A 14572-nucleotide genomic window follows, 5' to 3' on the forward strand; every position below is an offset into this window, starting at 1 on the left:
CACAGTTGCCTAAATGAGGCACTGCAGGCTGTTAATGCATGAGTCTGAGCGACAACGCACTCCTCTTTCCACAGAGCTTTTGCCCTTGATCGTGAATTTAGCAGAGCACATACCTTAAAAATAGCTGAAGATTCAAGGGGAATCGCCACACTTAGCCTCCTGCAAAAGGTTTGTGGATACAGGGACCCTTCAACAGTAACTCACGTTCTTTCCCTGCGCATAATAAGCGTTGCAGTTAGTGAACTAGTTAATAAGTGTTTGATTACGGAGGGCATCATCAGTGGCATTTCTCGAAGCAGAGTGTTCAGTGTCCACATGGTCTAAAGTGGGAAAAAAAAAAAAAAGGCTCTCAATCGTGCCCGCAGCCTGCCTTCTCCAAGCTGCCCCTCCGGCTTCTCCCAGAGAGGCGGCAGGATGCTTTTCTCCCCTCCGGAGCCACCCTCCCCCGTTTTCTCCGGGGAGCCGGCCGGCAGCCCAGGGGGAGCGGAATTTGGGGGCGAGGGCTGGCGGAGCTGATGTCAGCGCAGGGCGGCGGGAGCGATTGGGCTGCGGAAGACTTTGCAGCAGCAAATCCGCCCCCCTCGCCCCCCTCGCCTTCTCCCCCCCATCCCTTCACCATCGGCTTCAAAGCGCCCGGCAACTCGCGGAGGCGCAGCAGCGGCGGTGTCGGGGCCGCCCGGCATCGCCCCTGCCGGGCATCGCACCTCGGGGCGGAGGCGCGACCCTCGCCGCGCAGCCCGCCCTGCCCACCGCCCATAAAAGCCGCCGCCGGGAACGGGAGAAACTCCGCGGGAGGAAAACATCTCGGCGAGGGGCTGTTGCGCTGAAGTGCGGGCATGACCTCCGTCCTGGGCAGCAGCAGAGCGCCGGGAGCGCCGGGCGGGCAGCTGAAATGCAAGTCCAAGAGGAGGAGGAGGAGGAGATCGAAGAGGAAAGGTAAGACGGGTTTCGTTTTTCTCTTCCTTTTCTTTCTCTTTCCCCCTCTCTCTGCCCATCTCCCGCACCCCCCGGCTGCTGCTGCCCGCTGCCGCCCCGCCGAGCCGCCGCTCACCCCCGCTCGCTCTCACCCCCGTTCGCTCTCCTCCTCTCTTTGTTTCGGGCCGCGCTCGGACCCCCCGAACGAGGGGTCGCGGTGCCTCGCGGCGCTTCCGGGGCTCCCCCGCCCGAGCCCGTCCCGCGGCGCCCCCCAAAACCACCGCTTTCTTGTCTTTTTTTTAGATAAGGTCCGCCGAGTTTTGCCGTCTGGGTGCTTTTCCCTTTCCCTAAGCAAACCTTTTGATAGGAAAGCGCTAATTGCAGTAAGAGCGAAAAGTACGGGATGTCACTGCGAGCAGGGAATGTGCCCTGGATGGAAGCTCTTGGCAGGGCTGTCCTGTTTTCTCCCGCCGCGGGGATGACACACGACTGCCTGGGTTTTGATGTTTTGCCTGAAAAAAGCCGAAGTTAACAGGCTGTGAACACTTTAAAGTAAAATGAACTGTTAGGAGCAGCGGAGTGCCAGGGATGCGCAGCTGCAGCGCCTTTGATTGCAGAGATGCTAACTCTGAGTGTTTATCTAAGCAGTAAATAGCATCTAACCTGTAATCATCATCATTGCGTGGGACTAACACAAGTTTTAGTCAGCTAGCTTGTCAACTCGAGCTAATGCTCTGGATACGCTGTTTCTTCTGATGATTTTAGAAAGCCTAATTCGTAGGTGCCATTAGCTAAGTGTCTTCTAATTATTGATTATGTAAAAGCCAATAAGCACGGTGTCTGGTAACTTTTTAGAAAGGTACCAAAGGAGGTTTTGTAGAGTAGTGAAAACTGGTTAAATGCTGAATGGTAAACTGTATCAGTTGACTGTCGCTATTTTAACTTTCGTGTCTGAACTCTCTCTGTTCAGAATCATCGTAACAAACAGTGACCTGCGCACAAGTAAAACCGACAGAGGTGTAGGTGTATCAGTACTACGAGTAGGTGTGTACCCTCGGCTTTTTACTCTGGATCTTTAGCATACTGTAATGGTGACAAAGGCTGTATTTTGCACTACAGAATTACAGAATAAATTTTAAAATACTAAGCAAAGGAAGAGCTCCCATGCTTGAGCTCTTTAAATCTACTAGTCCTGAAGTTGTGCTCAGCAGACTTCTTTGTGCTGTATTTTTCCTAACAAAACTACTTTTCTAGGAAATTACAAAGTTAGCCTAGGCTTAGCTACCCTGTGCTTGGCCAAGAGAAAAGAGTAATCCATTGCAGAAAGGTGTTATGTTATTAGGGAAAATTATAAGTGTTAATTTTCTTTCTAAGAAGCAGGCAGAAGTGACAGTCTTTCACTAAGACTTTCCTGATGCATGCGTTGTTGCTCTATATTTTACCAAAATAAGGTGGAAGCTGAGTATATTAAAAACCACAAAAACTTGCTAGATGGCAGCTGTTTGCAGAATACACAGCTGGAGGTTGATGGCATTCTCAAAAGTGTTTGTCTGACCAATATCGATAAGAATGTGCACTTGAAGAGTTCATTTTTTTTAATTCCTCCAAACTTGCTATCGCAACCACTTTCCATATAGTGTAGTTGGTTAATATACTAACTATAAGGAGCAATGCTTATGTTCATATGATTTTGATTTTATTTTCTATGTAATCACAATATCTATTCATAAAAATATACATTCTTGTACATTTATGCTGGCAAAAATCACCTGTAATTTAAGGCACACCCAGTATAAAACCTGTTGGGTTTTACTGTTTTACTAGTTTGTTTACCGAGTGTCTATTTCTATGTCTTTTTTGATGGTATCTAGTACAAAGGTGTTGTTTAACAAACTGACTACCCTGGAGACCAGTCAAGAAAATGTTTATTAGGCTCGTAAATTACTGTGTCTTTATGAGAATTAATATGGGCTCCACTATTTCGCAGGTTTGATCTATTTAATAGCCTGTGAAAAACCTTTGTAGAGAGTTATGCCAAAGATACTTGCCTTTAACTGTTCTCCAGCACATTTTTTTGTTGCTTATAGCAAGAATCCTTTTAGTAGGTGCTTTAAAGTGTACAACTGCACACATGTGTTTACGCATACACACACAGAGGGATACTTATGGACACATCTAGACAAAGAAATTCACTCTAGTCTTAAATTTATATCGAGTATTAATTAAAGTGAGGAAATGAAATCATCTGTCACATCCCCACTCCTTAAGGAGATGGACTTAAAGCATTATTTATAGAACTGAATGTATTTTATTACATGTTAAATATGAGCTGTGCTTAAAATCAGGTTGTGACATTACATTGCCTGATAGACTATCTAAGAATGTGTAGCAGTAGAAACAAATGTTATTCGCTGTTTAACAGCATTGTTTTCCCCCTTCTGATTTGCTTTCCATGTTTCCAGTCATATTTTTGTCCTAGTTAGTGTAGATTATAAATTAGTGTGTCTGGATATAGCACTTTGCTCCGTTTCTTTTATACCTGGATGCTCTGTTTTAAGAGTTTTCTGAGGGCATAAAGCAAGTTCAAGCAAGGAAAGCAAACAACATTCTCTGAATAGCTAAATTTCCCTCTGTATTTAGGCTAAAAAAGAAGAAGAAACACGTGCTGCAAGAGATAGTGAGAATTTCCACCTGTGCAAATCAAGTACTGAAAATTTTAGGATGCTGAGTGTACAATAAATTTGTCCTATAATTTACATGCATCTTATTTTTATGCTTATGAAACCTAGCAACCCTTTCAGTATAAAGATCCTACCTTGAGACTTAACATTGAATGTCCATGCAATGACTATTACATTGCAAGCATGTATTTGCGCAAGGATTTCATTCAGTTTTACACTACTCGCAGAGAAAGTGTGTTGAAAAGCTAAAATGTGGATAATCATAGCTGTTCGTTAAATTAGTATGTGTAGGAATATTTTCATTGTCATTTAGAGAATAAATAGGCTAATTCCCAATAGGAAGTAAATATCTTAATTTCTGAAAGACCTAATGAAAAGTAAACATGAATGCTTGCGAGATTATCTGCATAATAATTTTATATAAAAGCAGTAATAGTTATTTTATATTTCTTTCTCTGGTTTTGTGGGGATTTTTAGTCTGTGTGTATAAAATGACCAGAGGTTAGAAGAATATGCCTAATCATTTAAAGAAATCTATTCTAAATTTTTAGGTCTTTAAAAGAAGTTGCTGGATTTGTGGGTTCTTGTGTTTTCTCCAGTGCTCTGGAAAATGGCAGAGTACTGGCAGAATTCACCACAGCGGCCTCAGAATAGTTTTTGCAGATTTCATAGTCTGCGGTCTAGATTTTGAGAATGCAGCTTGTTTTCTGAGATAAATGACTAAAACGAGACCAAACAAAAGCAGAGTTGCCATTTACTGATAATACTAAAAAGGCCACACTTCAGCAGCCTCAGGCAACTTCTTAGAAATCAACATACGGAAAGTAAGTATGAAATGGGTGATTGGAGATATCCCCCTTCTGAGTTATTTTCCAATATAAGACAACAAATAATCCGCTGATTTGTAATTCTGTTTTGTAAAGCTAGGAATTAAAATTAATTCCAGAAAACAGAAAGGTATCCCGAATGCGGTAGAAAGCAATGTCTGAAGTCATTGCTGATACAAAGGGACGTGAAACAAAAGTTGACAGAATAAACTGAGTAAGGGCAGCAAGTGGGTGAGAGAGGCAAAATGATTGTGAAATGAAATTCTATGAAAAATTAATGAAATAGAAAGATTGTGCTGAGGATGGAGGGAGGAAACCAGCTTGGTTCTTCATCATCCTGCAGTGCCAAAGTAATAAATGAGCGCGTTTCATCTTGGCGAGGTTCAGGGACACAACTCCTTCCCCACAACAGGACTGCGTCATGCTTCAAGATGTGTTCCGCTTATCTCGTCCCCTGACAGAAGGGACTGGATTTGGTGATAAAATTAAATTGATTAAACCTTTATCCATCATCTAATTTGGTACCGTTCTTTTTTCTTTTCTTTTTTGCTGTTACCTCCAGTTTCTAGTGATCCGTGTAATGACAGCAATTTGAGATAGCATCAAGGACATTAGCTACAATGACTGAACTTAAATTTAGAATAAAAATATGAGATTCATGAGTCTATAGCTAAACAGCAGATGATTAGGTTATAGCAGAGTTGTATCTTTGTAGAAACGACACTTAAGTGTGAGGACAAGAAAATGATGCGTTTTACTTTGAAAGAGAATAAAAAAATTCAGCTTTACCTCAAAACATTAATTGTGTAAGTAGACAAAGCACTAATATAAATATTGACCACATCTTACATGAGCATTGACAGATATAGCCATTTTCACCTTTTTCAATGTAGAAATTAAGTCAGATCTTTTACTTTCTGCAGTGGCAGTGTAGAAGCATATAAAGCTAGTGGTAAAGTATTAAACTCGCAAATTGCTTCATATTGCTTAAAATTTTGTAGCTTCTCCTAGGTGATTTGGATAGGGAAATTATTCTCTAAGGTGAGAGCCTTGCTTACAAATTCCAGTTTCAGTGATATTAATGGTGTTTGTAAAAATACTCAATGGCAGCTTTTTCTGAAATGATACCCTACAAATGGAAAAAGCTGCACTAAAAATTAAAGGTCAGATGAAATTGCCTTGTGAAATATCAATGCTACTAAAGGTCTGTGCAAACTGTTTTCTTAGGCTCTTTCAATGCCCCTTAGGTTTGCAAGTTGTGTAAAAAAAGTGAATATTAAAATATGTGTCTGATCTGTTATTTGTACTACTTTTTAATTACTCCTGGCTAATATTGTGTAGATTTTGTGAGTAGTAGTGAACCTGAATTGATCCCTGTGTTTAGAGTTAACTATCTCTACAACCTTTCATGCAGTTTACTGTTTTTTTCCATGTAAACTATTAGTTATCCAGACAAAAAAAGCTGATACGCATTAGTAGACAGATCACTCTCGAGGCATCTGTGATGAACTTGGTGTTTTCTGCAGAAAACAGCTTGTTTTGGCTGCAAGTTATGTTAAGTTCCAATAGTGAAATGGAGTGCTTACCTTTCTGCTCTAGCTGACCTTTGTTCCCTGCTGTATGAATTTGAAATGAAGCAGCCAACCCAAAGGACTTTTTAACAGCATATTGTGATATATAAAATATTAAAAAGACCACTTTGTTAACTGGCAGAAGCATCTTGTCAACCTATTATAATAGGCATCCCTCCCTGAGTCATAAAATAACTAAATTTAATGCTTTAGCAGAAAATTATCATTACAGAAAGTGTTATCATTGTCAATCAATCAGTCTAGAATTTCTTACTACTTATGACAAGCCTGGAATATGAAGACATTTTTGGGATGCTACATTAATAGTACCCACCCTGGACTAAAGGACTGGATAACAAGGGAAGATAGCAAGGGAAACGCAGAACTGGGCAGAGCGCATGAAGAGCGGGATGGCTAATACTGAAGATATTACAGTGTCATTAATGAATGAAAGGTGAATTTTTACTGAGTGTATTCTGTTTCATTGTGACTGTTTTTTTCCCAAATCTGTACTAGAAGTAGTGAGGATTCTGAGACATATATGGCAAAAGGGATTGGAGATGTGTACAATTTCAGTAGAAGAAATTCGATAAGATTTAAATTGTTTACTTTAGAGTTAATTTTACTCTATTCTTTAAGTTTAATTTAAAGAAGAAAATATTATAAAGAAAGTAAACAGGCTACTCTGATTTATTCTTGATTCTTTTATTACCAAGATATAGAGGCCTTTGCGGAAACAGAATTTCAGCATGTTTAATAGGAGTGGAAGGACTTTTTCTGTTGAGACAGTAAGTAGTTGGCCTGGGGAATTTATTCAGTGAAGGTATGGAAAAACAAAACTTGCATATGTTTAGGGAGTTAAGGCATTTGATTAGCTCAGCTAAGACTAACGCTAAAAAGTTTGCTGCTCCCTTCACCGAATGTGGGCTTTGGCTTTAAGTAGGATATACTGAAGAGTTGATTTTTTTTTAATATAGGTATCCACTTTTTCAGGAAATTATCTGACTCCTGACCTACTTGGCTGATAAGGAAAGGTGATTTGTAGGTGATTTATTTGCTGCTGTCCACTATGAGGCTTTTTGCACTCCCCTCTCTTTCCACAGTGAAGCTGTGGCACAGCGGTTCAAAGGAGGTACCTTTGTGCTCGGCTTCATGGCAGTGGCAATGCGCATCTCTCCACCCGTGTGGCTCCCAAAACTGGGAACAGAGCTGTGAAGAAGGCAGACGCATTTCTTTGGAATAATCTTGATGGCTTTTTAAGTCGTCTTCCTCTCTGTTCCCACTCAACGCCTTGCATGATGCGTGTAAAAATAGACTGAAACTGAGACTGATGCCAAATATCTTACTTTGATACTGTAGTGAGTTTAGGAGGATAAAAACAAAAATTAGTACACCTCTTCCTTTCTTATTCCTTTGGAAGAAGAAAGTTTTCACTCCGTTATCCTACCTTTTTCTAACTTACAAACATGGTGATTTGTTAAGCAAAAAAAAAAAAATAGGTTTTATTTAAATAGATTCACACGCAACTAATTTTATGCAATTGTGCACTTCTTACTGCTTCTCAGAGACTGAAATGGCTATTTATTCCTTAAATAGTGGGGTTTAACAAGTGTAAAATGATGCCTATCGAGTAAACTCTAATGTATTATGTTCGTATGAGGCCTGATGATGCTGCCCGTGCTCATAGTAACACTGAAAATGAAACTTCTCAGCATCAGTCAGGGTGGCAGAACAGTGCTGCTATATGCATGTGAATCTGTGCCTAAATATATGTGTATATAAATGCATTTCTTTTTGAAACTTTTGCTTCAGATGTCTAGTTGTATTAAATGAATTACTATAATGACCTCCAATTTGTATCAGACAGAGACTTAAGCCTTGTAGAGTCTAAAAAAAAAATATTTACATTAGGGATAAATTTTTATATTACATTGAAGGATTTTGTTTAGAGATGTGAAAATGATTGCATTTATATCATTTTGTATTTATACACTTAATCCATTCATGCTGTATGAATTTGTAATTTTATTTATATATATATGTAAATATTCTCGTAGTGTTTATGTATGTTCTTCCTCTATGTAATACTAATAGTCTTACAGACAAATCACAAAGGCACAACTGCATGAGGATTATAATGGGCTTTTTGGGTGGGAAATAAATAAATGAAAGAAACTTCTTATAAGCCAGATTTTTCAGGATATTTCTCTATTCTGGTTTTGTAGGTATGTTTTCTGAGTAGCTAAGTATTTCAGAATTATTAAGACAGATCCTTACGCAGGAGCCTCTAATATTCTTGTCAGGAAACCTCAAACCTTTATCAAAAAGGTGGATTTGGTCTTAAGTTTCTTTGTGCGCTGATCTTTCTCCAGCTGAATCTTACGGAAGAACTGACATAACCAGGAGCAGAAGCCAACCCTGAGCTCTATTTTGCATCCATGCCAGCAGCCCTGCCACAACCTGCCTGTGGATTCTTGAAGAAGCTTTAACTGAAATTAACTCTCATTAGCAGATTTCCAGGTTTTAATTTCCCTCCCTCATGCCAATTGTGAACTGCTGTTTACATGTCTGTATGAATGGTGGTTTCGGGAGGCGAGGGGCAGAGCTGCAGTGGTCTGCGTTGCCTCCATTGTTGAGCAGCGCAGACAGTAATTAAATTGGAGCTCAGCTCTTGCTGCTCGTGGATTTAGGAGTTTAAAAGAAACAGTACAAAAAAGGGATGTTCTCTAATAGTGATATCACTGACAGCAGGTCTCCTCCAGCTGCAACTGCTGCAAAGATTATTGATTGGTCTGTGTTTATCATTTATTTATGCTAAAGCATCTGATGTATGTCTGTAAAATCTGTTGTTTCTAAAATCAAGATACTTGACTCGTTTTCAACTCACTTTTATAATGGCCAGTTTTACAGCTGTATGACAGAGGTTTGCTTGACTTGGTTCAGTGCCCACAAGGAGCACTTTTTGTGCCTTCAACTGAAATCCAGGAGCACAAGTCATTTGAGGATTTATTTTTTTAAAAAGAAAAAAGTTTCACTGTGTGAATCCTTTAGATTTTATACGCAGGAAGAACAGAGAATATACAGGATTCAAGCATAAATGTGAAGCATTTAAGTTCTGCCAGAACAAGTGTAAAGCTGGTCTTTCTAGGTTAACTTGTACCCTGCCAATAATACTTGAAATGAGACTTTAGCTCTGCATTCATTTAGTTAAAAAAATGAGGAATTTTGGAGTGTTTGTGTGTTCTATCACAGGATGCAAACTGTAGGTCAAAACAGGCACTAAGATACTAACACGACAAGTTACCAGAAGATGGTATTAGGTGTCAAAAAAAAAAAGTGGGGATTTTTAAAAATGTACGCTGGTTTTGATAAGTCAGAAATGAAATAGCCTTTTGCAGTTTAGAAATGTGGTTTGTAACAGAAGTAGTTTAGCAGAACACCGCTTTATAGAGCGGTTAGCCCAGGCACATTTTTAAGCAGGTAATACATTCTGCTGAAATGGGGTAAGAAACCATAGACAAAGAAGTTTTGACGTATTTTCCTGAAGGCTACCAGTGAATTCCTTATTAAATTTATACATTTATGATGTAAGGCACATTGGACTATTTTTCCCTGCCAGTGACTAAGATCATTCTCCCCTTCAGATAATTCCAATTTACCCTGACTAGCAAGAAGTCTCTTTGCCCAGAGTTAATAAAAATGCATCAGTGTAATGATACTAGGTATGTGCCGAAAGTATTTATGAAATGTTATTATTACTCTCGCAGACAGAGGCCACAAACCCCCAGCTTACGGAAAGGGACCCCGAGTCAGAGCAGTTAATAAATCTGTTTCAGAATTAATCAGCAAGAGAGAGGAATTCAGGAGTCTGTTGCTCCAGTTTTGGGTACCAAATGAAGCTGTTTCTAGTTTGTACCTATCTCTTCCATAGCTGCATCGTGTCTCTAGTTGCATCACATCGTTTGGGTTTGTCATTGCGAAATACTCGTGCGACATGGATGGTCCCTGGGAGCGCTGCGTGTGTCAAGGCAGACGGTGTGCCAAGCTGCACGCCAGCAGTCGGTGCTCACAGGCAGGAGCAGGTATAATCCTTGCCTGCCAGGCAGCCTGCTGCATTTGTTTGCAAAGCAGTTCTGCCTAGTAGTGTGTGAAAGAAGAGGGCTTTGGGCTTTTTATTTATCTGCTTTGTATGTAAACAAATGCACAGGGATCAGATTCTTCCTTTGCATTAAATCACATTTGCTCTTCAGTTCCTGGAGGGCTTTTGATTTTTTCCCAGAATGGCTTGTTATGCATGCTGAGGGCAAGGTTTCTATAATATGTATCCAAGTTTATGTTTAAAAGGCAAGTCTTCCTTCAGTATTTAGCAGCACATTGCTGACAAATCTGTAGAATAACTCTATTCTTGTCACATGCATTACTTCCTTCAAATGCTATGAGAATTTGTTTATGGAATTGATTGAAACTGTTACCGTTTGTCATTTATTTTTTTTAAACGAGACTGCTCCTTTAAAATTAATTATTTAATTTCAGTAAGGTTAAGTGTTATCTGAATTTAATAACTTTTATTTCCATTGAAAATCGTAGTAACAATGCCTACAGTTGTGCCTTGCTTGTAGTTCATCAATTTTGTATATGAATGTGCTTCTTGGAAGACCAGGAGACTATTCCACATTAGCTACAGCCACTGTAAATAGGTTATTCTCTTTAACCATAAGATAAAACTTTGACTAAAATGTGGCAGACAATTCTAAGATTAAAAGAAGAATGAAGCCTTGATTTCTGAGTCTAGGAAAGTAATTCTAAAACCTAAAAATAATGTAAAAAAAATGTGTTCCTTATGCATTATTATTTTAATTTTGCCTTAACAAACCTCCAAGTCCTTATTATAAGTCCCCAGAAAGCAAGAAACAACAAATTAAATACTATTTTGGGTTTTAGTGGGAGTATTAATTAAACGCTATAGAAGTGTCCCAAGCTATTGATTAAAAAGATAACCACAAAGGCTCCAAAAAGCCATTCTTAAAACATGTATGTAACCATGAAGATCCATGTGTTTATCACCTGTTGGCACTTACTGAATTTATTTCTTTTTTTACTAAAACACTCATCTCTTTCCTCCTCTTCTTGCTGTTATCTTAATCCTCTCGTGTATCCTCACCTATTAAATTACCTGTTATTCATACAAATTCTAGAATGAAAGTATGTATGAGATTGGTGGCTGAATAGGACCAATATATCATCAAAGGTCTTTGGAGTAACATCTGGCCTTGGTTCAGCAAAATCACTTGTTCAGTCATTCCATTGCTGCTCAGAAAAGCAGTAAATAATAAGTAACAAGATCTGCATACAAATATACGGGTGCTTAATTTTTTTTGTGGAATCAAACTGGCTAAGATGTCGCTATTATTTTCCTAAAATTGTTCTCTACATGAAGTTCATAATGTGCTGACATGCCAACACATTATTTACCGCTTATTCTGTCTTAGCACATCTAACCTGATCTTCCTACCACTTCCTGAGGTGAAGAAATGTTTCTCTGATGTGGTGTGTAAAAGTTGGATTCTGGGCTGTTTAGACAGAAATGGGCGACGGCAGAAGTAAAAGTAAGGGGCTAAGACTATTGTTCTAACAGCCATTATAGCAAATGCAGCATGTGCATCGTGTGCACACAGTTGGATGAAAAGAGTGGTTTGTTAATCTCGTTCATCTTGGTTTCAAACAATTTTCCTTTTTTTGCTTTGCTTCATGCTATATTGTAAACTATACTGGTGTCGGGCACATACCTGTCTGCAGGTGCAGTCATGCACAGATCTCGTACAGACAATCCACTGAACTTCCAACTGTCATTTCCCTGTGCTCCAGCAGGTATCAGTGAGTTTGCACATTGTGGAAGAGTTGATGATGACTCATTGAAACCCACATGGCAAAAAGACTTTTCAGTGATCGTCAGCGCAGGCTTTGCATAGAGATGAATTACAGGTGGGAATGTGATGCTCTCAGCACATCTGTGGCCAGAAGCGTGGCTTAAAGGTAACAGCCGTACAACTCCCTGACTGAATGTAGGAAACTGGTTTCCATCAGCGCTTTCTAGCAGACAGCTTGCCTCTGCTGAATGTTGACAATATATTACATAAATTTCCCTGCAACAGCTTGTTTCAGAAACTTTCCCCAGTAATGTAGATTAAGTTAGAATTTTGTTTTGACTGCTTTAATGCATATTCATTAGATAAAAGCCCAGACAATTATTGTGATAGTTTCACTAGCAGGTGGAGTATGTTTTAGGATTTGATGGGCATGGGATTTGCTGGAATAATCTCAGAGAAATTTGGGGGATTATTGTTATGGTGGGAGTTTGTATGAAAAGTGAGAATGTAAGCAGATTTGAAGGTGATTTCATTATGTTTTTTACATTAGTTTGCTTTTACCATTTTAAATCTAGAATAAGTTCATCCTTTGAACAAGTGAAGGTCTCTTAGGGCAAGCAGCGAACCACACAAAAAATGCTACTTAAGTAATATAGTTTGAGATTCTGTAAATAATAAACAGTGGTATTTCTAAAGCGATATCACTTTATTGTGTTCATTTCCCAAAACAGTAAAAAGAACTTGAAAAAATGTCTTCTATCTTCACTTGTATAATGCTCATGTTCATCCATTATGTACATTAAGGTTATAGATTGATTTTTGTTGAGTAGGTAATATTACAGAAAATATGCATATATCAACATTGTTGAGAATTTGCAAAGAAGAGCACAATTTCCTTTTTTCTTTTCCACTAGAAAAGACAGAAAGATTGAAGGCAGAGTCGAGATGAAGAGAATAGGATCTCAATCCTGCACTGTTACATGGGAATCTTTCTTTATCAGGAGCACCAGGCCCTACCACTTCTGGGACCTTCATCCCAAGGGTCAACCTCCCGTGGGTGGTTATGTTGTTTTCAGTGCACATTGGCCTCAGTGGTAATTTTTATAGGGGTTAGGGTCATGCTAAAGGGCACTATCAGTAGTGGATCACTGCCAAATCAGGGTTTCAAAAAGAAACAAGGAAGTTAGAATTGCACACTCGAGAAAGCACTTTATTTCATCCTTACAGCACAGCATCAGAATTAACATTAAAGGAGGTTTAAAAATACACTTGAATAGCACAGAAGTTATCGGTCTAGACTCCCCATCTGTTGAATGCCTTACAAGTGTGAGTAGCAGTATAGTATCTGGCTTAAACAGAAGTCATCATGTAAAAATGCTAATAATTTCTTTATGCTGTTTTGTTACTAACAGAACTTCAAAGCTATGAATGCATATGTTTATATTCAATTTCTGTTTATATACTTAAACACAGACACTCTAATACTATGCATATTAATGTGCCAATATGTGCTCTAGCAATGTGTACATTAACATACTCATATTCATATAAAGGGCTGAATTCAATGAAAGCTTTATCCTAGGCTTCAGAGGGAGCCTTGATCAACTCCCAGTTTTTTAAAATAAACATTGGGCTAAATTTCCAGGAATTTATTTGGTTCATAACATTGTCTTTTTGTTGTTGTAGTTGATTTTTTGTTTTTAAGTAGAAGTTTTTTATAAGCTGCATCACTTTTACAAGCCTGTGTAGATATGTGTCACTGTTGAAAAAGCTGCTTCCATGTTGCCTTCACCATCCTCCTTTATCTTTCTAGTTTTCAGTGTGTTTTAATCATGTTTTGTAATCCCCGATGCTGTTATGACTGATTCATTAGCAAACCTTCAGTTTTAGGCTCTGAATTTTTCTCTTAGGCTCAGACTACTTATAATCTCAGCTGAAAAGAATAGGTTGAACACCTGCCGTGTAATTTGTCTCTTTGCATCTTGTACCTAACATGATTATTGTTTGTTCTTTTCTATAACTGGGTTTTTTAGAGGTGAAATGTTGCACTACACATTATCTGGGCACTTAGCCTCATGTGGGGAAATAGTGAAAGTCATTGCGGCACATTTATCAGTTCATAGTTCGAAAATTTTCTTTGCAAACATTTGGGATAGAAACATAAATATATTTGTATATGTATGAGAAGTAGAGAAATCCAACATTTTCATCCAGCTGTAGGACACCAAAATCTATGGTTTACCATCCTTCAGAAGCTCAGGTCTGAGCTTCCCTCAACTCCTTGTCAAGATTTTTGTGTGAGGCCCATTTCTTCAGAGCTTGTGCAGGGAGCATTTTTCTCTGCTGCTCTTGCTGTGCATGTTTTTTTGATACAGTTGTGATTGAGATTTTGAGGGATTGAAAGGGGATCTATTACCCATTTGCCATTACTTATTTCCAGCTGGAAACAATGGGATGGCAAACTTTCTCTCCCCTCTCCCGGATGCACAGCGTGAAGAGCTAGTGGAACAGAAAGTTTACCAAGATGTTATATGTTTGTCAGGACAGATAGAAGAGTTATAAATAAAAATTTCTTTGCTTGTCCCACCTACTTTCCTAGTAATTTCGTTTTCTCCAAAAGGAACTAACTGTCTCCAAGTGTCACATAATTTATGCAGAAATTGCTTATTACTTTTTTCTACTGCAGCTAATACCCGTATGGACCTGTCCAT

General features: G+C 38.9%; 1 protein-coding gene across 1 annotated transcript in view; it reads left to right on the top strand.

Annotated features, from left to right (window-relative positions):
• The first annotated feature begins 528 nt into the window (after positions 1–528).
• ADARB2 (adenosine deaminase RNA specific B2 (inactive)) overlaps positions 529–14572 on the top strand; it is a 318892-nt gene continuing 304848 nt past the window's right edge. Inside the window, exon 1 of the mRNA XM_054060538.1 lies at positions 529–936. Within this exon, the coding sequence (XP_053916513.1) occupies positions 837–936 (100 nt within the window). The 5' untranslated portion in view covers positions 529–836. The remainder of the gene's footprint in view (positions 937–14572) is intronic.

Source organism: Cuculus canorus, chromosome 2 (assembly GCF_017976375.1).
Source record: "Cuculus canorus isolate bCucCan1 chromosome 2, bCucCan1.pri, whole genome shotgun sequence".
In the NCBI taxonomy this organism is placed as follows: domain Eukaryota; kingdom Metazoa; phylum Chordata; class Aves; order Cuculiformes; family Cuculidae; genus Cuculus; species Cuculus canorus.